Source organism: Lolium perenne, chromosome 2, assembly GCF_019359855.2.
Source record: "Lolium perenne isolate Kyuss_39 chromosome 2, Kyuss_2.0, whole genome shotgun sequence".
Lineage (NCBI taxonomy): Eukaryota > Viridiplantae > Streptophyta > Magnoliopsida > Poales > Poaceae > Lolium > Lolium perenne.
The window spans coordinates 177,900,052-177,927,978 of record NC_067245.2 but is presented as its reverse complement, the minus strand read 5'-3'; the positions used below and the strand labels follow the sequence as shown (position 1 = coordinate 177,927,978).

At 48.2% G+C, this 27,927-nt stretch overlaps 1 protein-coding gene and 1 pseudogene across 1 annotated transcript; one reads left to right on the top strand and one right to left on the bottom strand.

The window, feature by feature from the left end:
* Positions 1-1,064: 1,064 nt before the first annotated feature.
* On the bottom strand, positions 1,065-4,027 carry LOC127330289 (anthocyanidin reductase ((2S)-flavan-3-ol-forming)). Its single transcript, XM_051356550.2, has 6 exons — positions 3,842-4,027; positions 3,194-3,360; positions 2,911-3,117; positions 2,678-2,837; positions 1,327-1,543; positions 1,065-1,221 (listed from the first exon to the last, which is right to left on the bottom strand). Exons 1-6 carry the CDS (start codon positions 3,960-3,962, stop codon positions 1,065-1,067), a joined length of 1,029 nt encoding a protein of 342 aa, XP_051212510.1. The 5' UTR covers positions 3,963-4,027.
* Positions 4,028-27,583: 23,556 nt separating this feature from the next.
* On the top strand, positions 27,584-27,692 carry LOC127337289 (small nucleolar RNA Z247; annotated as a pseudogene).
* The last annotated feature ends 235 nt before the right edge of the window (positions 27,693-27,927 follow it).

Genomic DNA, 27,927 nt, shown 5'->3' with positions numbered 1-27,927 from the left:
TGGCCTCCCTCCTCTAATCTTTCCTTCTCGACCTCACTGTGTTCCATGGCGATCTGATTCCTGCGCATGTGCGCCCCTCCATTGACCTTGCCGCTCCCCATAATTAACCTTGGCATGTAGCGGATGCCGACATGCCTCGTCCTGTGTACAGTACACGACCTCTGCCGCCGTCGTGAACATCTTGAACACGCGCCCTCGCCAAGTCGACCATCGCCGTCTGCCAACCAAAACTCCGCCGACGAGGGGTCGATCAGGTCTCATGCAGGGCGGTCCGGCCGGGTTCCCGTCAAAGGTCGAACAACGCCAGCGCCAGCTTGGTGCCCGTGCTCTTCCCATAGACATGTCGTCTGCCTTAAGTTGAAGAAGTCTTCCGCGTGGACCACGTCGGCGGTGATCAGGGGCACCTCCTGCTCTGCAGGCGACGTCTCTCCGGCATATAGCTCTCGTCTGGCACCGCCTCCGGCCGGTCTGGGCACCGGAAGGGTCCTGGTTGCATCATCTTCCGGCGCTGGGTTCTGCAGCTCTGCTGATGGAGTGATGGCAGCAGTAGCCTGCGAATTGGCGCTGCGCCTGTCGCAGTTGAACGAAGTTTCTCTGATAAAAGACGATGCCGGGATTCGATTCAGTCCTTGTACTACACGGAAAACAAAGTGTATATGAGTTCTCGCGTGATTTTCTCGTACAGGAGAGCTCGGCAACGACCGACCGACTTTCACGGGACGTTTGGCTGGATTGTCCGAAGACCACGATCAGCACGGCTTGGATAGAATAGATTAAACGTGCTGGACTCCAACACAAGCACGCATCCTTTGACGGGCGATCCATAACCGGCCGGTTTTTTAGCGAGCGTGCTGCTGGTTTTTTTGACGTACCATGGTTCTTTTACGCACGACCACCACCGATTGCAATTTAATAGGTAAGAAATTCTAAGAAAAAACTAGTATAATTTTAAAAATTAGCAGGAAAACTTTGTTTGGGATAAACCTTTCAAATAGAGACGGTGGAACGTTATCACCCACATGACATTAAACCTCATACACATATATAATCTTTCTATATGGTGATCAGGCCTTTAGGATCCCCATGGCCCTAGCGTAGTCGACGACGTCGCCGTATATCTCCTCCAGGGTATTGTACTTGTACTCGAATCCTTCCCTGATGAGCTTTGCCGACGAAACGCAGACTCTCGGCGGCTTCTGATCACCACCAATTTCGCCGACGCTGCAAAGAAATAAACAAGGATTGTTAATCAGGTGCCGTGCATGCGTTCATTCATTCGTACACGAACGAAGGAACGAACGAAGTGTTCCTAGGCACTGTACTTACCTGTCGATCTTGACGTTATACTGTGGGTAATTAGCTGCCAGGAAGCCGGCAAGCTGCAGCACAGTGGTGTTGAGGCTGCAACAGATGTAGCGTCCAGAGGCTGACTCCTCCTCAGCCACGAATATTTCCGCACGACAAAGGTCATCAATGTGAACCATTGGGGTAGAGCCGTTGGCCTTCTCGCTGCGTTGAAGGGTTTGGATCATGGCCTCGTCTCCTGTGAGATTACATACATGATACATATCACACACACGCCACAGGAAAAGCAAATTTAAGCGAATATATATGGGCAAAAATCAGAAGATGTTCGAGCATTCCTGACCGATCCCCTTAGATCGGTTAGAGGATTTTTTTTCCCTTCTCTAACGACCGTAGACGCGTGGCGGAGGAGGCGGAGAAATACGAGGAGTACGCCACAAAGTGACACAGGACCTCGTCTTCTCCGCTTCGGGGCCGTCCTTGTCTAACGTCATCGACCTCGACCTTGACTCCGACTACGACATCGACAAGTAGTCAGTGCCCGTCCTCGACCTCGCAACCCACATGTATGTGGAAATTCTTAGTTGCAACATATGCGCAACTAGAAAAATCTCAGTTGCAACGCTCATGCAATTGGAAAAAAAAAATCAGTTGCAACTCACGTGTAACCGAAAAACCTCAGTTGCAACCCACGTGCAACTGGAAATATGTTGTTTGCAACACACGTGTAACTGGAATGCGCGGTAAGTGGTTCCATGGAAGAGAGAAAGACGTCTTATAGATAGAAACCGTCACCACGAGCCCACTTCACAAAACCCGCAAAAAACAAGTCAGTCCGCTTACACGTCGGGCCAATAACAACACAAACACACACAAACAGCCCAAAAATCAGAGCACGAATCTACAAGCACAAAATACGAATCTCCACGCGCTCGACTTAAACTTATTAAGTATAAGGCGCCTGATTTCCAGCAAATCTGATAAAAAATAGGCTTCTAAGTATTGGTGATCGGTTCTAGCGGCTTTCGATTAGAGGACTAAAATTTTTAATCGCCGCCGAAAGGGGGAAGGAAAGTCTCCTAACCGAAAGGGGATCGGTTAGAGATGTTCTTCGGGCATGTACAATATATGGTCTTATTTTAGTCTTATCTTAGGAATGCCACATAAGATAATTGCTGAGTTGGAGGAGAGAGAAACAAAAAAAAGATCTTTGCCTTCTCTTGGCTCTCTCTTAGCACAATATGTCTCACCATATTTTTAGGAATACACGAGGCTAAAGATAAGACTAAAAAATAACCTATTGTATACCATATTTTGTTGCCATATCAAAAGGCATAAGATAAGACCGTCTTATCAACCATTGTTTAGTTACCAGATAGAAGGGAGACTATCATGGGGATGCTGGCGTGGGCCTTGGTAGCAGGCGCCTTGCCTACGGTGGTGACGGGGCAGACGGTGACCAAGCTGATGCCGTTGTCTAGCGCGAACTTGGAAGCTTCCTTCTCCAGAAGCACCTTGGAGACTGGGTATGCCTGTTCATCATCAGCAGACGATGATTTTGATAAACCAAGAACTAAAAAACGCACATGGATGGGACATACGTACCCAGGCACGGGTTTGCTTGGCGTAGGCTCTGATGAACTCAACGTCGGACCAAGACTCCTCGTCCAGCACGTGCTCTTCGCCTTGCAGCGGCCTCACGGAGACGGCGGTTATCGACGACGTCAAGATCACGCGCTTCACGCTCCCGGCTCTCACGCACGACTTCATCACGTTCAACGTTCCACGAACAGCTGCCTCCACCACATCTTCCTGTCAACCATCGCAAAATTCAACCAATCTACCTATATTAGTATATGCAACCATGATTCGCAAAATTGCTGCTTGCCTCCGGATTCTCTGCATTCATGTCCATCGGAGCAGCAACAAGGAAGGCGTAATCACAGCCGGCAACTGCTTCGTCGAAGCTGCCATCGCTGCCCAAATCGGCGCGGAAAATCTCCAAGGTCCCAAGCGCATGCAAGTCCTTGAAGTGGGAGTTCTTCTCCATGTCATCTGCATACAAAAAGATTTACAAGAATCCATCTTCAGGGTCGAAAATCAAAGATCCCAGGCCCATGAGCTACTCCATCCGTTTCAATATTAGCTGTCCATAATTCGGATGTATCTACACCTACTATTACATAATGCTACTCTTGCAGAATTCTTAGATAGGCATGCTTTGCTGGATGAATCTACCCTAAGAATCCATTTTCAGGGTCGAAAATCAAAGATCCCAATCTCTCTCCGTTTCAATTTAGATGTCGCTAATTCGGATGTATATATACACCTACTACTAGTACATAATGCTACTCCTGCAGAATTCTTAGATAGGCATTCTTTGCTCGATGAATTTACCCTAGCTAAATCATCATTTTGTCAGCACTCCGCTCTAAGGAACATCATCCTCACCTAGTCACCTCCGTGAATGGAATATCACTGAAGTAGTAGTACATGCAACACAAAACTAGATTCAAAGAAAGGCCAAGAACCGTACCAGGGTCTCTAACAGTGGTCTTTACAGTGTACCCCTTGTTAAGCAGCATCTTGATGAGTGCTGAAGCGATGTAACCATTCCCTCCCGTGACGCACGCCGTCTTCCTTCCACCGCCGGACATGGTTGCCTGTCTGCTATGGCCTCTTCTGGCAAGGAGAAACGCTCAATCACCTGGCTTGAACTGGGTTTGCTTTGGTTAGGCTATTGCCATTGAAAGGGATATATACAGAATTATAGATGCATGTTAAACAACCAAGAGAATCTTGGGGGCCAGCAGCGAAGCGTGGTTTATAACTTCAATAATAATGCAGAGTCCACGCTTACCAAACAAAAAAAAAAGCCAGCATGTTCTGTGCGGATAAAAATTCTAAGAAGTATGAAGTTTTCTCTGAGCCTTCTATCTCGTGTCAACTTAGTTTGTAAGAAGCGCAATAATTCCCTAAGTTCAAAATTTTGAATGGTTCTAATTTTCGGATTTCATATTTCCCAAACCTCCAAAAGTTTGATTTTTTTGGTGGACATGTATTATATGTATCTGTATTGGGTATAGAGTTGTACTCCACCCCTGATCCCCTCTGTACTGCCACCACAATGGCTTTTCCCGTGTTATATACACGCACCCGATACCCGGGTAATCGTTTCCGCCACACCAACATGGTATCGGGATTGTGGCCTCTTCCACGGTCTAGACCTAAAACCCAAGAAATTTTTCGCCAATCATGAGTTTCCTGATTGTAGCATCCAAAATCCCTCCGCCGATCGAGATCTTCTCGGTTGCAGCATCCAAAAACCCCAAATCGATCGTCCTTTGATCGTAGCATCTGACAAGAACACTTAGCCACTCGAGATCGTAATAGCATCCCCAAACAATCTAGCAGATCGAGCTAGTCCTTGATCGTAGCATCCCCACAAAAAATCCTCGCCGATCATTGAACAAAGCACCCACCAAAAAGCCAAATCTGTGGTGACCCAGCGTACCACTGCATGGTGTAGTACACAAGTCGTTGATATAACACAAGTGAAACACCGTTCCACTCATATTACATCTCTCAGAGTGGTACAACAGAAACATATGCGAGTCCAAGGTATGTCTATTGAAGTACACACGAACTGTTTACATAAGATCAACACAGCCTCCTACTTTACAGTGAGGTAAAACTTCAAATAAAGCTCCAGAAGAACGACTCGTAGTCATCTTATTGCTAACTCAAGTTTAAGAGCTACTTGGCTTGCTATAGAATTTTAGCTACTTAGGTGCTAGGATTAGGGAAAGGTTCCCTTCTATTACTAGTCTAGGTTTCCATAATAGCTGATGCAGACGTTGACTCCATTGACTTCTTTGATTGGATTCTTCATCTTGTTGCAGATGACTCCTCTATCTTCGAGTTCCATGGTAGTTTCTCCTTCGGTGCCTTTATCTAAGAAGGGGTTCAAATGGGAGGGAATGAGTACGAGCGTACTCAGCAAGTTCATATTAGGAAATAGGTGTATCATGCACTAGCTACAGCCATAGACCAGAAAGTCATAGGCCAATGCAAGTTTTCATAAACATTTCTTCAAAAGGTTTATTTTATTCTGAAAACTATGCCCGTCAGTCTTCACAGGTTGACCAGAACTTCATGGAGTTCCTTTCCTGCCGCGTTCGCAGTTCCCTTCCCGGAACAGGGAGTGACAGTCACAATTCAATACACTCTGCAGAGGTGCGTTACTTTTCCCATAAGAGACCTTATCCTTGTTGCCAACCAGGCGTATACTTTCCCGTCCACACTTCCTTGGTGTGAGGCCTGGCCAGGTGTAAGATCCAAGTCCACACCGCCTTCTCCGCGACCCTGCAAACCCACCCTTTTGTCCAACCGTACACCCCCAGTAGACATCTCCCGATCATACGGCTTTACTCACGGTGTACTTTGGACAATCCATCATAGACCGTAGAGCCCGTCATCCACACGGATGGGGATTTAAAAGGCCATCCCAACCTACGGCAGTGCCTCCAGCACCCCGCGGCTCTACCAGTCCGTTGGCGTGCAGGAGGGAAAAGATACAGCTGACTTCCCCAGAGCCATTATAGATCTTATGGTTAACGCGATATGTACGGCGCTAGAATCACTGGACGGCATTGGTACTTAGTCCTAGATGAATAGTACCCTTGCAATGGAACCTCCACCATAAACACATACCATGGTTTCATTGCCCACCACATAGTCATATTCATAATTGTAAAATAATACTTGCTTTTCAATGCAAGAGTGATAAGTATAGTACCTGCATATAGTTTGATAAAAATAATCAAATGACATGAGCAAGCGATGAACTTGCCTTTCTTGACTGCAAGATTATGCAGGCAAAAGCTTTGATACGTGATAACTCCAAATTCTGAAATACCATCATCGTCCGGTAAGGACAATGTTTAAAGAACTGGCAAAGATGCTATAATGCATAGTATGAGATGCAATCGTCCCGAGCGTAACTTAACCTCGATGATTTAGGATGTATGAGTTGTAAAGATTTCTTTAGGGTGTGTTGCACTTTTAGAATGGTTCTCAAACAAGGTTATTATTAGGGTTGATGATAATAATAGCATAAACAAGTAAGATAATGTATTATAACAATCATACACACAAAAGAATAGTGGTTGAATAATATGTAAAGAAGAGTTGTCAATTTTAAGTTCTACAGAACATGGTTGATGATTACTTATACCATACTTCAAAAGAATAACTTTTGAAGAGCATGTTGTTTAAGAAATAATGAGTATTTCAAAGAAGGATTAGGCTTCTAAGCTTTGATTGACATTTGTACTTAAAAAGAATAACTTTTGAAGAACAGGTTAATAATAATAAGAACTACTTTAAATAGGGGCTATGGCTTTCTAGGGTTTACTATTGGATTCATTTAGTTTCACTAATAGGAACCAGTTGGGTTCTTTAAGTAGAATGGGTTTATATGTAGCAAGTATTGGTAGGGTTATTACTATGGTTTCCCATACACATCATATCAAAGGATGGTTATTAAGATGGTTCCATAGGTTTGTTATTAGGTTTACTATGGCTTCACATTTGCTTTACTAAATAATCACTAATGGCCTCTAAGCTAACTGACTTATCATTTCTTAAGTAGGGTTTAGTGGAATAGGAGCATGTGTTGTGAATTACTACACAAGGTTGGTACTAGGATTCATCTTATGGTTCTACTAGGGTTTGATGGTTGAGGTTGGTTCTAATGGTGTGTGTTGGGGGGATGACCCCCGGTATGCCAAAGGCATGCCAAAACCGGATGGTTTGGGCCATCAAAGTACCGGTTTAAAGTTCATTCCGGATAACACAAGTTGGTTCAGAGAATCATACCGGTATCCCAAGAAGGGGATACCGGAACTTGCTGAGAGCGTACCGGAATATCCGGAAGAGGCTACACTGTAGCACGTCGGCAGAGACCAGTCAAAGATGCTCTCCAGAGCTAGAGGACAAAGATGAGCGAAGCACTTCAGCTTTAATCGAAGCCATGACGCCAAAGGCATAGGATGACGTAAAAGGTGCCGGAGGATGTCACAACTCCTGATTAAAGACATACCGGCATCACCGGTAGCTAAAGTAGCTTTGTAAAGTAGTTTGTCCAGTCAAAGATCCCATTAGGGTTTCTAGGGTTCCTTCCCATGTAAGCCACCCTCTCCCCTATATAAGGAGAGGGGGCACAGCCCTTCGCGGGCACGTAAGAGATTACCTTGCATTTAGACTTCTTGTACACAGAAACTTGTAAGCACTCAAGATGAAGAAATAGAGAGATCTAGTGTTGTTCTTTGATACGTCTCCGACGTATCGATAATTTCTTATGTTCCATGCCACATTATTGATGATATCTACATGTTTTATGCATACTTTATGTTATATTTATGCATTTTCTAGAACTAACCTATTAACAAGATGCCGAAGAGCCAGTTGCTGTTTTCTGCTGTTTTTGGTTTCAGAAATCCTAGTAAGGAAATATTCTCGGAATTGGACGAAATCAACGCCCAGGGGCCTATTTTGCCACGAAGCTTCCAGAAGACCGGAGAGTCAACGAAGTGGGGCCACGAGGTGGCCAGGGGGTAGGGCGGCGCGGCCCCACCCTTGGCCGCGCCGACCTGTCTCCTGGGCCCCTCACGACGCCCCCTGACCTACCCTTCCGCCTACAAATAGCCTTCGTCGCGAAACCCCCAGTACCGAGAGCCACGATACGGAAAACCTTCCAGAGACGCCGCCGCCGCCAATCCCATCTCGGGGGATTCAGGAGATCGCCTCCGGCACCCTGCCGGAGAGGGGAATCATCTCCCGGAGGACTCTACGCCGCCATGGTCGCCTCCGGAGTGATGTGTGAGTAGTCTACCCCTGGACTATGGGTCCATAGCAGTAGCTAGATGGTTGTCTTCTCCTCATTATGCTTAATTGTCGGGTCTTGTGAGCTGCTGAACATGATCAAGATCATCTATCTGTAATTCTATATGTTGTGTTTGTTGGGATCCGATGAATAGAGAATACTATGTTATGTTGATTATCAATTTATACCTATGTGTTGTTTATGATCTTGCATGCTCTCCGTTATTAGTAGAGGCTCTGGCCAAGTTGATGCTAGTAACTCCAAGAGGGAGTATTTATGCTCGATAGTGGGTTCATGTCTCCGTGAATCTGGAGGAGTGACAAGAACCTCTAAGGTTATGGATGTGCTGTTGCCACTAGGGATAAAACATTGATGCTATGTCCGAGGATGTAGTTATTGATTACATTACGCGCAATACTTAATGCAATTGTCTGTTGTTAGCAACTTAATACTGGAGGGGATTCGGATGATAACCTGAAGGTGGACTTTTTAGGCATAGATGCATGCTGGATAGCGGTCTATGTACTTTGTCGTAATGCCCAATTAAATCTCACAATACTCATCATAATATGTATGTGCATGGTCATGCCCTCTCTATTTGTCAATTGCCCAACTGTAATTTGTTCACCCAACATGTTGTTTATCTTATGGGAGAGACACCTCTAGTGAACTGTGGACCCCGGTCCAATTCTCTATACTGAAATACAATCTACTGCAATACTTGTTCTACTGTTTTCTGCAAACAATCATCATCCACACTATACATCTAATCCTTTGTTACAGCAAGCCGGTGAGATTGACAACCTCACTGTTTCGTTGGGGCAAAGTACTTGGTTTGTGTTGTGCAGGTTCCACGTTGGCGCCGGAATCCCTGGTGTTGCGCCACACTACATCTCGCCGCCATCAACCTTCAACGTGCTTCTTGGCTCCTACTGGTTCGATAAACCTTGGGTTTCATACTGAGGGAAAACTTGCCGTTGTACGCATCACACCTTCCTCTTGGGGTTCCCAACGGACGTGTGCTGTACGCGTATCAAGCTCTTTTTCTAGCGCCGTTGCCGGGGAGATCAAGACACGCTGCAAGGGGAGTCTCCACATCGCAATCTCTTTACTTTGTTTTTGTCTTGCTTTATTTTATTTACTACTTTGTTTGCTGCACTATATCAAAATACAAAAAAATTAGTTGCTAGTTTTACTTTATTTACTGTCTTGTTTGCTATATCAAAAACACAAAAAAATTAGTTACTTGCATTTACTTTACTTATTTCATCATGTTTCCTCCTAAGTTTGTTCTTAAAGATGTACCGGTAGGCCGAGGGTCTATCCTTGGGAGAAATAATATAGAAGAATTTTTCAATCATGTTAGTACCGTTGAAGATTTTGAAGATAGACACTTGGTAGAACTTGCTCCTACTTATGAAATTGCTGCTGCTGCTTTAGTTCGCATGTTGGAAACAAAATTTGTTAATCTCAATCATATAATCCAACACATGTTTCTTACACTCGGTGATATGGAAGAAGGGGAAAAGAAAGATTTTGTTTTAGAAACCCTTCTTAGAGAATTTGGTGGTATAGCAAGAGAGGCTAGAAAGGTCTTTATTAAATATAAGATGCTTGGTTCTTATACCAATTTTGTTAGTCTCCTTGAAAAGATGGACATGGAGAGAATAAGGTACACTAATAATATTAATGATGGTGGGGAGATCAAAGCACCAATACCATGTAAGCTCCTAGCGATGAATGACGCACTAGAAAATAACTATGCTTGGCTTGTTCCTGAAAATTTGTTTGATGAGAGTAGCAAGCCCAAGACTAATGAAAAGGGAGCCGCTAAAACTTATGTATCCAACATACTATGCATGGTTTAGAAAACCCCACACCCCGCTGTAGATGCACCATCTTTTGATAATACTTGATACACACTTTCTGCGCCTAGCTGAAAGGCGTTAAAGAAAAGCGCTTATGGGAGACAACCCATGTTTTTACTACAGTACTTTGTTTTTATTTTGAGTCTTGGAAGTTGTTTACTACTGTAGCAACCTCTCCTTATCTTAGTTTAGTGTTTTGTTGTGCCAAGTAAAGTTGTTGATACTAAGGTTCATACTAGATTTGGATTACTGCGCAGAAACAGATTTCTTTGCTGTCACGAATCTGGGCAAAATTATCTGTAGGTAACTCAGAAAATTATGCCAATTTATGTGAGTGATCCTCCGATATGTACGCAACTTTCATTCAATTTTAGCAAGTCTGGTGCCTCAATAAAATTCGTCTTTACGAACTGTTCTGTTTTGACAGATTCTGCCTTTTATTTCGCATTGCCTGTTTTGATATGTTCGATGGATTTTTCGATTCCATTGACTTTCAGTAGCTTTGTGCAATATCCAGAAGTGTTAATAATGATTATGTCACCTCTGAACATGTATATTTTGATTGTGCACTAACTCTCTAATGAGTTGTTTTGAGTTTGGTGTGGAGGAAGTTTTCAAGGATCAAGAGAGGAAGATGATACAACATGATCAAGGAGAGTGAAAGATCTAAGCTTGGGGATGCCCCGGTGGTTCACCCCTGCATATATCAAGAAGACTCAAGCGTCTAAGCTTGGGGATGCCTTCCCCTTCTTCATCGACAACATTATCAGGTTCCTCCCCTGAAACTATATTTTTATTCCGTCACATCTTATGTGCTTTGCTTGGAGCGTCGGTTTGTTTTTGTTTTTGTTTTGTTTGAATAAAATGGATCCTAGCATTCTTTGTGTGGGAGAGAGACACGCTCCGCTGTTGCATATGGACAAATATGTCCTTAGGCTTTACTCATAATATTCATGGTGAAGTTTCTTCTTCGTTAAATTGTTATATGGTTGGAATTGGAAAATGATACATGTAGTAATTGCTATAATGTCTTGGATAATGTGATACTTGGCAATTGTTGTGCTCATGTTTAAGCTCTTGCATCATATGCTTTGCACCCATTAATGAAGAAATACATAGAGCATGCTAAAATTTGGTTTGCATATTTGGTCTCTCTAAGGTCTAGATAATTTCTAGTATTGAGTTTGAACAACAAGGAAGACGGTGTAGAGTCTTATAATGTTTACAATATGTCTTTTAGGTGAGTTTTGCTGCACCGGTTCATCCTTGTGTTTGTTTCAAATAACCTTGCTAGCCTAAGCCTTGTATTGAGAGGGATTACTTCTCATGCATCCAAATCCTTGAGCCAAACACTATGCCATTTGTGTCCACCATACCTACCTACTACATGGTATTTCTCCGCCATTCCAAAGTAAATTGCTTGAGTGCTACCTTTAAACAATTCAAAATTTATTACCTCTGATTTGTGCCAATGTTTTATAGCTCATGAGGAAGTATGTGGTGTTTATCTTTCAATCTTGTTGGGCAACTTTCACCAATGGACTAGTGGCTTCATCCGCTTATCCAATAATTTTGCAAAAAGAGCTGGCAATGGGATTCCCAGTCCCAAATTAATTAATAAAAATAGACACTCCTCCATGGTATGTGATTGTTGGACGGCACCCGAAGGATTCGGTTAGCCATGGCTTGAGAAAGCAAAGGTGGGGAGGAGTGTCATCATAATAAAACTAAAATAAAAAGGCACTCCTTCATGGTATGAGATTGTTGGCAGGCACCCGAAGGATTCGGTTAGCCATGGTTTGTGAAAGAAAGGTTGGAATGAGTGCCACACAAAAATAAAATAAAATGGGAGCCGCTCTTTGAAGGTTTGTCTGGCAAGGGGGTTAGAGTGCCCACTACCATTCGTTGACAATAACAAACACCTCTCAAAATTTTACTTTTATTGCTCTCTATATGTTTTCAAAATCAAAGCTCTAGCACAAATATAGCAATCGATGCTTTCCTCTTTGAAGGACCATTCTTTTACTTTTATGTTGAGTCAGTTCACCTATCTCTCTCCACCTCAAGAAGCAAACACTTGTGTGAACTGTGCATTGATTCCTACATACTTGCATATTGCATTTGTTATATTACTCTATGTTGACAACTATCCATGAGATATACATGTTATAAGTTGAAAGCAACCGCTGAAACTTCATCTTCCTTTGTGTTGCTTCAATACCTCTACTATGAATTATTGCTTTATGAGTTAACTCTTGTGCAAGACTTATTGATGCTTGTCTTGAAGTACTATTCATGAAAAGTCTTTGCTATATGATTCAGTTGTTTACTCATGTCATTTACATTGTTTGGATCGCTGCATTCATTACATATGCTTACAATAGTATGATCAAGGTTATGATGGCATGTCACTCCAGAAATTATCTTTGTTATCGTTTACCTGCTCGGGACGAGCAGAAACTAAGCTTGGGGATGCTGATACGTCTCCGACGTATCGATAATTTCTTATGTTCCATGCCACATTATTGATGATATCTACATGTTTTATGCATACTTTATGTCATATTTATGCATTTTCTGGAACTAACCTATTAACAAGGTGCCGAAGAGCCAGTTGCTGTTTTCTGCTGTTTTTGGTTTCAGAAATCCTAGTAAGGAAATATTCTCGGAATTGGACGAAATCAATGCCCAGGGCCTATTTTGCCACGAAGCTTCCAGAAGACCGGAGAGTCAACGAAGTGGGGCCACGAGGTGGCCAGGGGGTAGGGCGGCGCAGCCCCACCCTTGGCCACGCCGACCTGTCTCCTGGGCCCCTCGCGACGCCCCCTGACCTACCCTTCCGCCTACAAATAGCCTTCGTCGCGAAACCCCCAGTACCGAGAGCCACGATACGGAAAACCTTCCAGAGACGCCGCCGCCGCCAATCCCATCTCGGGGGATTCAGGAGATCGCCTCCGGCACCCTGCCGGAGAGGGGAATCATCTCCCGGAGGACTCTACGCCGCCATGGTCGCCTCCGGAGTGATGTGTGAGTAGTCTACCCCTGGACTATGGGTCCATAGCAGTAGCTAGATGGTTGTCTTCTCCTCATTATGCTTAATTGTCGGGTCTTGTGAGCTGCCGAACATGATCAAGATCATCTATCTGTAATTCTATATGTTGTGTTTGTTGGGATCCGATGAATAGAGAATACTATGTTATGTTGATTATCAATTTATACCTATGTGTTGTTTATGATCTTGCATGCTCTCCGTTATTAGTAGAGGCTCTGGCCAAGTTGATGCTAGTAACTCCAAGAGGGAGTATTTATGCTCGATAGTGGGTTCATGTCTCCGTGAATCTGGAGGAGTGACAAGAACCTCTAAGGTTATGGATGTGCTGTTGCCACTAGGGATAAAACATTGATGCTATGTCCGAGGATGTAGTTATTGATTACATTACGCGCAATACTTAATGCAATTGTCTGTTGTTAGCAACTTAATACTGGAGGGGATTCGGATGATAACCTGAAGGTGGACTTTTTATGCATAGATGCATGCTGGATAGCGGTCTATGTACTTTGTCGTAATGCCCAATTAAATCTCACAATACTCATCATAATATGTATGTGCATGGTCATGCCCTCTCTATTTGTCAATTGCCCAACTGTAATTTGTTCACCCAACATGCTGTTTATCTTATGGGAGAGACACCTCTAGTGAACTGTGGACCCCGGTCCAATTCTCTATACTGAAATACAATCTACTGCAATACTTGTTCTACTGTTTTCTGCAAACAATCATCATCCACACTATACATCTAATCCTTTGTTACAGCAAGCCGGTGAGATTGACAACCTCACTGTTTCGTTGGGGCAAAGTACTTGGTTTGTGTTGTGCAGGTTCCACGTTGGCGCCGGAATCCCTGGTGTTGCGCCGCACTACATCTCGCCGCCATCAACCTTCAACGTGCTTCTTGGCTCCTACTGGTTCGATAAACCTTGGTTTCATACTGAGGGAAAATTTGCCGCTGTACGCATCACACCTTCCTCTTGGGGTTCCCAACGGACGCGTGCTGTACGCGTATCATTCTTGTTCTTGAGTTCATCATCTTCTTCCTTCGGCCAAGGCTAAGTTCTTGAGGAATCCATCCGGAAACCTCTCCATCCATAACACAAACCCTCCCCCGAATCCTCTAGCGTCCATTCGGCCCCAACTTAAGCCATCCCATGGCATCTGTTTGTTCACCACGACGACAGTTGGCGCCCACCGTGGGGCCAGCAGCGGCGCTTGCTGGAGTTCATATTCGGGCGGGCCTCCTCACCGTCGGCGGCGAGCGTGTCGTCACCGCGCTCGTCAACCGCATCCACGACACTCGCTTCATCAACGACAACACGGGCTGCTTCGCCAATGGAGGTAAGTTCCCCAAGAACGGACGCGTCATCGAGTTCGGCAGCATCCCCGTCTACTACGGCACCGTCCCCGAGCGCCAGCACCTATCGCCGGTGCTGGTGGCGCCGGACCCGCCAAGATCTGCGCTTCGTAGCGACCGCGCCGCCGGCAGCGTCGAGGTGCTGGTCGTCGGCGCGGACGACGCCGTCAAGGGAGCTGCAGCGGAAGGTGTTGGCCGGACGAAGTCCACGCGCACGGCCAAGCCACCCACCGAGTGCAACCAGGAAGTTGCGGGAGCTTCCGCACCACCACCGGAGACTCCACTCCAGGCGGCCATGAGCGTCCTCGCCACGCCCATCGCGCAGAACATCGACCCAGCAGCGGCTCAGGCGGAGCTGGAGGCGCAGCGCCAGACGCTGCTCGCGAACGGAGCCAACATCGTCAGGGCGCAGCGCGAGCTGAACCTAACCCTACGTGAGTACAATGCTACACATGGCTTTGCTTCTGTTAGCGCTCAGGCCGCCAGGATACCGGAAAACCGGCTTAGGGCTCGCAACCTAGATCATGATTTGCATAAGGAGATTCTTACTGGAAAGAGCGCTTCTGCATCATTGAGCATGGTAGAGAAACCTAAGTTTAGCAGCCCGGATAAAACCATAAAAGCTGCTAAAGGGCTATAGTAGAGCTGTGTGAATCGCTTTCCGGAGACGCTTTGGCAAAACAGCAAGAGCGTGTCAGAGAGCTGCTTGACACCATCGAGCAGCAAAATGCCGAGCAGCTAGCCAAGTTGAACAAGGCTGCGGCTTCAAAATCTGTGCATTCAACAAGGAATGCCGAAAGCAAGTCCCATGGGCAGGCATCGTCCCCCCATCCGGACAAGAGAAAAGAAAAAGAGGTGAACGCGCAGCAGATGACTGTGTATGATCCGGTTCATGCCGGAAAACAACAAGCCGGGCGACACGAGGCCGGTAGAAAAAGCCAAGGGGCAGATCGTGGCTACGCCAGATACGGCAACGCCAGAGATGAGTATGCCGGTAGAGGTGAAACCGGGCAAAATTATCGTGCACCAAGAGCTGCTTATGCAGAGGAGAAAATGCCTCCGCCAAGGTACCGGCAGGCAAGGGTCGCGGTACCGGAAAGATACGATGAAGCTGATTCAGCAACCGAAAGAGTCGGCAGCTACCAGAACCCTTTGGAGGAAAGGTTGGGAGAAAGAGTCCTACCAGACCGGGATGCGAGGCACAGGCTGGATAGGATGTATTTGTCTGAAAAGGTTGAGGCAGAAGGTCCGCGGATCATGAAGGAGGAACCACCAGTTCGCAACTTCACGTTGCCCCGTGATACGAAAACGTACAATGGTAGCACTAAACCGGAAGACTGGCTTGCGGATTACGTGACCGCAGTTTACGTTGCCGGCGGCGGAGGAACCGTCGCTGGTGGAGGAAACCGGCGTTGGGCCGTAAGAATTGTACCATCTTTCCTGGTAGGGCCAGCACGCATCTGGCTGAACAACTTGCCGGCAGGAAGCATAAACGGCTGGTTGGACTTTGAGGAAGCTTTTGTAAGCAACTTCAGCAGTACATACCGAAGGCCAAACAGGCCGCAACAGCTTGCCTTGTGCACGCAGCAGCCAAACGAAACAGACCGGGATTACCTGACCTGGTGGAACTCCACAAGAAACTCTTGTGAAGGGGTAATCGAAGCGCAGGCCATAGCTTGGTTTTGCAATGGGTGCAGAAGAGGTTCGCCTTTGTGGCAAAAGTTGCAGAGGAATATGCCAACAACGTTGGCAGAGATGATACGTGTAGCGGATAGCTATGCATTGGGAGACCCAATGCAGCCGGCAGTGCAGGCAGAGCCAACACAAACAAGCCAGCCACGTCAAGATCAATACCGGGATAACCGGCACAACAAAAGAAGGGAAGATTTCCCGGATCGAAGGTACGGTCCGCAGCAAGTTGCTGCTGTACAAGAGAATTCTGGTGCCAGTGGAAGCCAGAGGCAAAAAACCGGATCGCAGCCGTGGGCGGGTCCTAAGAAACAATGGGTTAAAAAGGAGCCCTGGGGCCAGAAAAAGAACTGGCAAGAACATGCAAAGTACACCATGGAAGCAGCCATGGACCAACCTTGCCGGTGGCACACACCAAATCCGGCTAATCCGTCAAACCATTTGACGAAGGATTGTTCCTGGACCAAATACTTGATGCTAAAAGGTGCGGTAAAAGATGCGCAGGCACAGGGCTGTACCACGATACTACCACCGTCGCAAGATATGCTGCATTAGCACCCCTTGCCACCACCACCACCGCTTACCAGTGCAGCCTCAGCCAAACCGGCAGCAACACCAGCAAGTTCACCAGGTGGCTGATGGCAATGGCCAACCGCCGCCACCGGCACCTTTGGGCCGGAATGTATACCACGACCCGGACATGTGCTGCGTTGTGTTTGTTACTGAGCCAACTGACAAGCAAAGCTTATACCGTCGTTCCATGGAATTGAATGCAGTGATGCCGGCAGTACCAAGGTACATGCCGTGGTCAGATCAGGAAATCACCTAGTCGTTCAAGGATCATCCGAAAATCATGCCTAATCCGGGTGGTTATGCTCTTGTTGTGGACCCAATCATGCATGGGCCTACAGCTCGAGTGCGCTTCAGCAAGGTGCTGATTGACAATGGAAGCAGCATAAACATTATGTACCGGCACACCATGCGTACGCTGGGAATCACCGAAAATATGCTGCAGCCAACCCACACTACGTTCCATGGGATCGTTCCGGGTTTGTCCTGCTCGCCCATGGGGAAAGTCCGGGTGGATGTGTCGTTTGGAGGACGTGACAATTGCCGGGTGGAAAATGTTCTGTTCGAAGTGGTGGACCTAGACAGTCCTTACCATGCGCTGCTGGGGAGACCGGCGCTGGCCTCGTTCATGGCCTAAACTCATACGGCGTATCTCAAGATGAAGATGCCGGCACCATCTGGACCCCTAACCGTTGTGGGAAACTACAAAATCTCACTGGAAACCGCTTCCGCCGGATCAAATCTGGCCGAATCGCTGGTAATCGCAGAGGAAAAAAGGAGAATGCAAACTGCGGTTGCGCTGGCTCAGTCCTCATAGTTGTGCTTAGCTGCAATGAGCGCTAACCTCGGCGCACCAGCATTCAAGCTGACAAAAGAAACAAAAGACATCGTGCTGGACCCGGCTTACCCTGAGCGCACCGTTCGTATCGGTGCCGGTCTCAGTGAGGCATAGGAAAGCGCGCTCGTTAACTTCCTCCGTGAGAATCGGAATATCTTTGCCTGGTCTACTGATGACTTGGTAGGTGTTCCGAGGGAGTTGGCTGAGCATTCTCTGAATGTCCGGAAGGATGCGAAGCCGGTAAGGCAGCCGCTGCGCCGGTTTGCTGAAGACAGGAGAAAGATTATCGGAGAAGAGGTGACAAAGTTGTTGGTTGCTGGTTTCATCGTGGAGGTACTACATACTGAGTGGCTGGCCAATCCGGTGCTGGTCGAGAAGAAAAAAGAGGAGAACCTTGAGGCAAAAGCTCCAAAGGTGTGGCGCATGTGCATCGACTACACCAACTTGAACAAGGCTTGTCTGAAAGATCCTTTCCCTTTACCCCGGATCGATCAAGTGATTGATTCCACCGCTGGATGTGAACTGTTATCGTTCCTGGATGCCTATTCCGGTTTCCACCAGATTCCCTTGAAAAAGGAAGATCAAATAAAAACTGCGTTTATCACCCCGCACGGGGCTTATTGCTATGTTACTATGCCTTTCGGTTTGCGCAACGCTGGTGCAACGTACCAGCGCTGTATGAAAAAGTGTTTGTTTGATCAAATCGGTAAGAATGTGCAAGTCTATGTGGATGACATTGTGATAAAAACGAAGGTCAAGGAGACCTTGATCGACGATTTAAGGCAAACGTTTGATAACCTAAGAAGGTTCCAGATGAAACTCAATCCGGCAAAATGCACCTTCGGTGTGCCAGCCGGCAAGTTGCTTGGCTTTCTTGTGTCCAGCCGGGGCATTGAGGTTAATCCGGTAAAAATCCGGGCCATAGAGAGAATGGCTGTACCACAAGAGCTCAAAGATGTGCAAAAGTTTACCGGAAGCTTGGCATCGCTAAGCCGGTTCATAAGCAGATTGGGGGAAAAGGCCCTACCGCTCTATGCTTTGATGAAAAAATCCGATACTTTTGTCTAGACCCCTCAGGCAGATGCAGCGTTCAAAGAGCTAAAGACAATGCTAGCTACAGCGCCTATATTGGCTTCGCCTCTAGAAAGAGAGCCCATGCTGTTGTACATAGCAGCAACAAACCAGGTCGTGAGTGTGGTGGTTGTAGTTGAAAGAGAAGAGGAAGGAAAAACCGTGCAGAGACCGGTATACTACCTGAGCGAGGTGCTCTCCCTCTCGAAACAAAACTACCCTCACTTCCAGAAAATGACCTACGGAGTATACATGGCAGCCTCAAAGCTCAAGCACTACTTTGAAGAGCATCCCATGAAAGTAGTGAGCGAGGCACCAATTTCTGATATCATGGGAAACAAAGATGCAAGCGGCAGGATTGCCAAGTGGGCAATTCAGGAATCACCATATGTACCGGACTACGAAAGAAGGGACGCCATAAAGTCACAAGCTTTGGCTGATTTCTTGGTTGATTGGGCGGAAATGCAATACAAACCGCCGGAACACAAGGTGGAGTACTGGAAGATGCACTTTGATGGATCCAAGCTCAAGGAGGGTCTGGGTGCCGGTGTGGTGCTCACTTCGCCTAAGGGAGATCATCTCCGGTATGTTTTAAAAGTGCACTTCCGAGCGTCGAACAATGTAGTTGAGTACGAAGCTTTGATCCATGGGCTCAAGGTCGCAAAAGAAATCGGTGCGCAACGGATCATTTGCTATGGTGATTCAGATCTTGTGGTGCAACAGTGTTCCGGAGATTGGGACGCAAAAGATGCCAACATGGCCTCATACCAGTTTCATGTGCAAAAGATTGCCGGATTCTTCGAAGGTTGTGAATTTCACCATGTGCCGCGCGCGGAAAACGAAGCCGCGGATACTCTCTCTAAGCTAGGTTCCTCATGGCAGGAAATCCCTCCCGGAGTAGCCTTGGCTCACCTAAGGACTCCGTCAATCAAACCGAGTCCGGAATCAGAGTCAATTTTTGTACCGGAGTCACATGTTGTGCCAATGGATATTGACGAAGGAAACCCGGGGACTGTTCCGGTAAACTCGGGGACTGTTCCGGTAGACCCGGGGACTGCGATGTCTAAGCCAGAAGAAGCTATGCTGGTGGACAGTATGGAGATAGACGTACCGGTATTCCTGGTGCGGGAAACGCCAGCTTGGGTTAAACCTATTAAGGAATTCCTGATCAACGGCACCTTGCCGGTTGACGAAAATGAGTCAAGAAGGATCCAGAGGAGGTCCAAGGCTTACACTATCATCAACGGCGAGGTGTACAAAAGGAGTGTTACCGGTGTCCTCCAGAGGTGTGTGGAACCGGAAGAGGGAAAAGAAATGTTGGTGGAGATTCACCAAGGAGAATGTGGGCACCATGCCTCTTCAAGGGCCTTAGTGGCAAAAGTGTTCCGGCATGGGTTCTATTGGCCCACTGCTTTGGAAAATGCTGAGGATTTGGTACGAAAATGCAACGGCTGCCAGTGGTACATCAAGCAAAATCATACCCCAGCATCTGGCCTCAAAACCATACCATTGACATGGCCATTTGCCGTTTGGTGCCTTGATATGGTAGGTCCATTCAAAACCGCAAGGGGCAACATGACACACGTGCTGGTAATGGTGGATAAGTTCACCAAATGGTTGGAAGTAAAACCTATCGCAAAGTGCGATGGGCATACGGCTGTGAAATTCTTAAAAGATGTGATCTTGCGATATGGATACCCGCATAGCATCATCACTGATAATGGCACAAACTTTGCTCAAGGTGAGTTCAAAAGATTTTGTGAGGATAACAATATCCGGTTGGACTTGTGCTCCGTCGCACACCCGCAAGGCAATGGCTAGGTTGAAAGAACAAACGCTCTGGTGCTTTCCGGTATCAAGCCAAGGCTGATTGAACCATTGGAAAAGTCACCAGGATGTTGGCTGGATGAGCTACCATCTGTGTTGTGGAGCATCCGGACGACACCGAATCGGTCTACCGGATACACTCCATTTTTCATGGTTTATGGGGCAGAAGCTGTAATCCCAACCGATATCATTCATGATTCACCAAGGGTTCAACTCTATACCGAAGAAGAGGTAAAAGAGGCCCGAGAAAATGATGTGGACTTGCTAGAGGAAGCAAGAGAGCTGGCATTGGCAAGAACAGCCATATACCAGCAAAACCTCAGACGCTATCATAGTCGGAAGGTTAACCCGAGGGTGTTCCGGGAGGGAGATCTGGTGTTACGCCTAGTGCAGCGCACTGAGGGATGCCACAAGCTCTCACCCCCATGGGAAGGACCCTTCATTGTGAGCAAGGCTCTGCACAATGACGCCTACTATTTAATCAACGCACAGGAATCAAAGAAAGGCAAGGCGGACAGGTTTGGAGAAGAAACCAAGCGCCCATGGAACATAGCACTATTGCGTCCTTTCTATTCCTGAAGTTGTGCTGTAAGAAGTTCCTTTTTGTACCTTAAATGCTATGAATAAAGATGCCGGAACCTCGAATGAAACTCGGGGACTGCCTCTACCAAAAATTGCATGTAATGTGTTTATTTTTCAGTTTACCGGTTGCTTGGTGAACATTTTTTCTTTCCGGTTTAGTAACGTGCTAAACCTACCGGAGTCTTCGACTATGCTGTTGTCCGCAGACCGGCTTCATGGCAAGCAAGATAAACCGGTAGGAACTAAGCACGTGAAACACGAAGAGGATGAATGGGAACAATCAATCCAGAAAAATTTAACTAACCCCGGTTATACCGGCTTTTTGTGAAAAATTTCGAATTTTTTCTAAGTTCAAGAAAATGCTTGCTTGGCAAAAGAACTTTGTGACTCATACGCCAAAAAACCCAGAGAGGTAGGCAGAGGCAAAGCAAAAGAACCAAGTGTGCATCGGATTGGATGCCGAAACAATTCCGGAATCTTCACAGTGCAAGATCAAAGCAAACCATATGCAAAATGCTAAGTTAGCACATAAAACTTAATTTAAAAGCTTACCGGTAAACAGATACCGGCATAAGCATAATTGTTATACCACACGCAAAAGAAATGATTAGTTTTAACTTACACCATAAACCCCGGCATACCGGGGTAGAATTTAACAAGTTTCAAGCTCTAAGGAAGCAGGCAGGAAGCACAAGATAGCAAGTTCAGGCGGAAGGCTGCTCATCAGCCGCAGGAGCTTCCGGAGGAGCGTCACCTTCTTCCGGATTCGCTGCGCCCTCTTCAGCGTCCTTGTCCTCCTCGTCCTCGACGATTTCCTCGTCATCCGGAATAGTATCCTTGACGTCGGGAGGAGGAGGGATGAAGGTGCGCATGTGAGCGTATTCGGCGATGTGATAGGCGCGGTCTTGATGCTTGGCAACGCGGACCGGATCTTTCTCGGAAGGCGCGTCGCCGCGCAGGGCGTGGAAGGCCTCCAGATCCAGGTCATGGTACCAGGAGCAAGCGATGCGCAGCGCCGCATCCGCTTCGGCACGAGTAGCTGAGCACTTCCACTCGTGGATCCTCCGGCCAGCGTCCTTCAAGCGCTCAGCAACCAGCGTGATGTTGTCGGGCACTGGTTCACCAGGCCACAACACCTTGAAGATTTGGAGCGCAGCATCCGGGAGGTCCTTCATATGCCGGTCGACGGAGCGTGTGTGCCGGATCCGAGCGGAGAGCGCGACCAGATAATCGTAGCCGTCCCAGGGCGCATCCGGGCTCGGCAAAGTTTGCTTGGCCCTGTGCTCCGTGACCTTGGCAATCGCGTGCTTCTGGGAGTCCGGAAAGCTCTCTGCAGAAAAAAGGAAAAGCAACCAGTGTGAGCATATACCGGTATGAACTAACAGTCCTAAACAAGAGAAAAAAGGGAAGGTATCACTTACTGCAGGCAAGGGCATCAATTTGCATTAGCATCTTGTTATAGTCAGCCTGGTCAGCAGTGAGCTGGACGATCTTGTCCTGCGCAGCCTTCCGCGCGGCAGCTTCCTCCTCCAGTTTCTTCCGCAACCCAGCAGTGGAGTCAGTATACTCCTTCAGAGTTTCATCCAATTTGGCTTCTGCTGTGGCTTTGGCCTCTTGAAGCTCGCGTGTGTTCCACAGCTCAGCGTTCACGGCATGCTCCTTCATCTCGCGATGCGCGGTGGTGAGCTGCTCCTTTTCGGCTGAATTCCGGAAGAGCATTATTAACAAAGAGAAATCCGGTAGGATGAAACATGCAAAGGAAGCAAAGGCAAGAAGCGGTACCCTTGAGCGCGGCAAACTCGGCAGAGAGAGAGCCTCGAGCGAAACTTCCGGAAGCACTGGAGCGCAAAAAGTTAGCGAATGCTGAAAAGGGAAACCAACCGGGAAAAAGAAACTGGATGAGCAAGGACTAACCTTGGCACTTGTTGTGCGCTTCGGACAGCTTCTGGTGCTCCCACAGAAGCTCCTCAAAGAGCTCCTTCCGGGCATCCGCCGTGCTCTGTTCAAGTTGAAAAGGTTTTCGGTAAGAAAGAAGCCGGCAAGAAGAAGAGTTTCGCGCTAAGAGCTGCGCTCTCAACCCGAAACTCGGGGACTGGCTATGTCGGTTTTTCACATTTTTAGCAAAGTTTCCCGCTGAGAGCTGCGCTCTCAACCCGAAACTCGGGGACTGGGAGGATATACACCTAGGAGGATATACACAATCTTCAGATTTTGGGAAAGAAAAGACTTCGGCAAAAATGTAAGAAAATTGAAGTTGTGTGACTTACCGTCACGTTGCTGCTGGCATCATGCCAGGCGTTGTCAAACTCCTTCGCCGCGCGCCGCAGCCGGCTAAAATGTTGGACGGTGCTGCGGGGGCCGGAAGCGTCGACCATCGGGAGCTTGTCCTTGCCAAGGCCCCGCGTCGCCGGCATCAGATCCGCCCGATTCCACTTCTCAGCGTAATCGAGCAGATGGCCCAGCTCGGTACCTTGGCGTCGGAACTCTGTTATCCGGCCAAGCTGGGCGGAGTCCGCCTCGGAGGCCACCACGGCGGCATGCCCGGTGTGCAGAATCATCGTCCACGAACCGGAAGATGGATCCGCGGCCGCAGTTTCTGGCGGCGTGGGTTTGGCAGAAGCCGGCTTCCCGATGAAGGTTGCCGGAGGAGGAGTTGGCGTGGACTTGGCCGGAGAGCAGGCTGGTCCGGAAGATTCCGGCACGGCCTTGGAGGGGGAGGAAGAGTCCTTCTGCTTCGAGGCGGGAGGAACCAGAGGTTCCGCCCGCCCGGCTTCTTCGGTGCCGGCGCCGGTGTTGCTGGCGCCGGTATCTTGGGTTTCTGGAGGGGAGACGAAGTCCTCCTCCGCGCGGTGATCAGGAGATTTTGGGGCCGCGCGCCCCGAACTTGTGTTGCCGGCACCAGATGGTGCCGGACCTTGCTGAGGAGGAGGAGAGCCCTTGGCAGTGTTCCCTGAGGCCTCCGGCTTCATACCAGAGCCGCTCTTGGAGATCTTCAAGGGAGGCCTGGAGTGATGAAACAGGAGGAAAGTTCAAAAAGGCAACCGGAAGAGGAGAACCCGGAAAAGAAAAGAATCTGGAAGCAAGAAGACCCCCGAGTCAAAAATAAGTAAAAGCAGAAACTCACCCGGTAGCCACCGGCATCTCCCGCTTCCGGTAGCGCTTGACGGTCACCGGCTTCCCAGCGATCTCGATCCGGGAACGCTTGGCCGGAGGGGCCTCACTGGAGCCCGCCTCAGGCGTGGGCGCCTTCTTCTTGCGGCTCTCAGAGGCGAGCTTCTCCATAAACTCGGCCCCGCACTCGGCCTGAAGCGGGGTGGCGCGCTCCACGACCTGTGGGTTGGCGTCGGTTGAAGGAGCGGCTACAAAAGGATGTGATACATGAGAGAACGGAAAAGGAAAGATACCTCCAGTATCGTAACCTCATCGTCAGAACCGGAGTCCTGGCCAGGAAAATTACCGGGACGCGAGGCCTGGGAGCGGCTCATCTTGCTCTTGGTCCAGATCACGTAGGGATCCGGATCAACCTTGTCCAGATCACGCCTCTGGAAAGGAGCGTGTACCTCCTCAGCGATGCGAGGGAAGCGTTCGCAGACCTGAAAATGAGAAGATTCGGTTAATTATGCGTAGAGAAGTAACCGGAAAACAACCCGGATTACTTGAGTTCTTACTTCATCTATTGGAGGATTCATGGCACAAAGAGGAACGAGGCCCCATTTCCAGTCCAAGGGCATGTCCGTAGGGTCGCGGGGGCCGCACATCTGGCTCATCTTATGAGCTCGGCGCTGGAGAGGAAGCACCCGGCGTGAGATAAACGCGCGGATGATATTGTCGGAGCAGATCCTCGTGTCCTTCTTGAGGCTCTCCAGGAACCGGACTATCCGGTTGGTCTCGATATGGTTGGTCCCCGGATGGAAGCCCCAGTTGGTCTTGGTGGGCGTCGCCGGATTGAAGGCCAGCAAGTTGATGAAATCTGAGGAACCTTTGTTCCTCACATAGAAGAAAGTTTTCTGCCAGGCCCGGCAAGAATCCAGGCCGGAGAACTTGAAGAAGGGGCTCCCCTGGCGGGCGCCCACGATGCAGGACCCGCACCGCACTACCGGTTTGGGCTTGGGGATGTTTTTGCCTTGGACCGAGTTGATCCGAAGGCAGAAGAAGCGAGCGAAAGCTTCTTTGGTGGGAAGGAGGCCAACATAGGCCTCCATGAAAGAAACGTAGCAAGAGAGGTAGAAGATGGTGTTGGCAGGAAGATGGTGGGGTTGGAGTTTGTAAAAGTCAAGGAACTGACGGAAAAAATCGGATGCAGGAAGGCCGAAGCTGCGCTCAAAGTGAGAAACGAAAACAACGAACTCTCTGGGTTCAGGCTCGGGTTCCACCTCATCGCGTGGAATCCGGCAAGATACCTGTGCCGGTATCCTCCGGGAGCGGTACAACCAATCTATGTCTTTCTGAGTCACATCAGAGCCCTTCCAAGCTCCCCGAGTAATGTTGGCCAGGTCCACACCGGAGTCTTGGCGAGAGCTGCTAGCTTCTTGGCCTCGCTTGGAGCTAGAATCCGGAACGGATGAGGAAGCTCCCATCCGGTCTAGCTCAGCTTCAAGCTTACCGGAAGACTGATTCTGCCGGCTGCTGCCGGAAGATTCGGTAAGGTAAAGCTCGGTTGACATTTGGAATAAAGATGTCGGACGCTACTCGCAAACAACTGTCCCAAATCCTAGCCTCGTGCGAAGATCTACGAAAAGGGGAAAAAGCAAGGAAAAACAGAGATAAATATCCTAGCACCCCAAGAACGGAAATGCCAAGAGAAGCAAGAAGATACTGGGATCTAGAGACTAACCAGAGGCGGCGGAGACGCTGGCGAAGTTGATTGCCGGAGGAGCGACGGGCTCGAGGTCATCGGAGAAGGCCGGCGGCAAAGGCGTGCAGAGAGAGCCTGCGAAAACCCGAGGCAATGGCAGGCGAAGATCTTCGAGGAACCTCGCTACGACGGAGGGTCCCCTGTGCAGCACGAGCAGCGGCAGGACTTCGTCGGAACTGGTGCTTCGGCGGAGGATGACGACGGAGGAAGCATGGGAGGCGAGAAGTTCAGAGCGCGAGGAGAATGGGGGCAAGTGCGAGAAGAAGAAGAAAGTGGAACCGCTCCACCTTAAATAGGGAGAGCGCGTAGTGGGCCGAAAACCGCTGGGCCGCGGCGGTTCGGTTCTTGGGCCGCCACGTGTCACGCGGATACACGCGCGGAAAATAAAAAACACAGGGAAGGCCACACGGATCCGGAACGGCCGCGCGGATCCGGTGCGGCGTCATAAATGTTGGCACAGAAGAAGAACCGAAGTGACCACTGACACTGTCGCGCGCCGGGCACAGTGCGCATGTCGCTGACAGGCACGGTACTCGAGATATTCTCGACTTCGTCGAGGAGAGGATTAATGACAAGACATGCCGGAGAAAACCGGTATAGATACACAAGTTCGGCAAGGACGCCGAAGAGTTCGATCCGGATTCCGGAAGAGTTAAACCGGTACCTTGAGAAAGGAAAACCTGGCATGGTCCGTTGGATAGGATCCACCGGACTATACCAGCTTCGGGGACTAATGTTGGGGGGATGACCCCCCGTATGCCAAAGGCATGCCAAAACCGGATGGTTTAGGCCATCAAAGTACCGGTTTAAAGTTCATTCCGGATAACACAAGTTGGTTCAGAGAATCATACTGGTATCCCAAGAAGGGGATACCGGAACTTGCTGAGAGCGTACCGGAATATCCAGAAGAGGCTACATTGTAGCACGTCGGCAGAGACCAGTCAAAGATGCTCTCCAGAGCTAGAGGACAAAGATGAGCGAAGCACTTCAGCTTTAATCGAAGCCATGACGCCAAAGGCAGAGGATGACGTAAAATGTGTCGGAGGATGTCACAGCTCCTGATTAAAGACATACCGGCATCACCGGTAGCTAAAGTAGCTTTGTAAAGTAGTTTGTCCAGTCAAAGATCCCATTAGGGTTTCTAGGGTTCCTTCCCATGTAAGCCACCCTCTCCCCTATATAAGGAGAGGGGGCACAGCCCTTCGTGGGCACGTAAGAGATTACCTTGCATTTAGACTTCTTGTACACAGAAACTTGTAAGCACTCAAGATGAAGAAATAGAGAGATCTAGTGCTGTTCTTGTTCTTGAGTTCATCATCTTCTTCCTTCGGCCAAGGCCAAGTTCTTGAGGAATCCATCCGGAAACCTCTCCATCCATAACACAAACCCTCCCCCGAATCCTCTAGCGTCCATTCGGCCCCAACTTAAGCCATCCCATGGCATCTGTCTGTTCACCATGATGACAGTGTGATACTAAGTATGATAACCAGTGGTGCTAATATATTAACCAGCTAGGGTTTGCTCCTAAGTGATACTAGTGGATCATACAAGGTTTATTCAAAAATAAAGACATGGAATGATGACTCATGGGAATTGGTTATATGTTGGTGGATCATGACTTGTATGTGTTGGTCACATAATAAGATGAAGGGTTTTGTAACAGAGCTTGTGGCGACGGGCAAGAAAGTTTATGATGATGAATTGAAGGACTATATCCTTAATGGGCTTGATGGCGACTATAATCCTGTTGTTGCCTCAATCAATATCGCTCCCTCCACCACCCTTGTTGACATGTGATCGCAGCTTACTTCCTTTGATTATCGTCAACAGATGTTAAACAAGATAGGACATAGCTCCTTCTCTTTTCAGGAAATGTTGCATCACATCGTGGCTCACCAAATCTCCCCACCGGAAGAGGTTACGACAACTAGGGAGATCGCTCTACGTGCATCCAGGAGCATGGTTGAAAGTGCATGGATCCCCATGTGTGGTTTTGGTAATTAATGCCAATCCCTATGGACTAATGT

Excerpts from the sequence above, each read along its gene's own strand:
- LOC127330289 (XM_051356550.2), bottom strand. The coding sequence starts at position 3,962 with ATGTCCGGCGGTGGAAGGAAGACGGCGTGCGTCACGGGAGGGAATGGT. Across the intron at positions 3,361-3,841 it reads GACCACTGTTAGAGACCCTG|ATGACATGGAGAAGAACTCC; the intron begins GTACGGTTCTTG and ends TTTTGTATGCAG. Across the intron at positions 1,544-2,677 it reads GATAGTCTCCCTTCTATCTG|GAGACGAGGCCATGATCCAA; the intron begins GTAACTAAACAA and ends GTAATCTCACAG.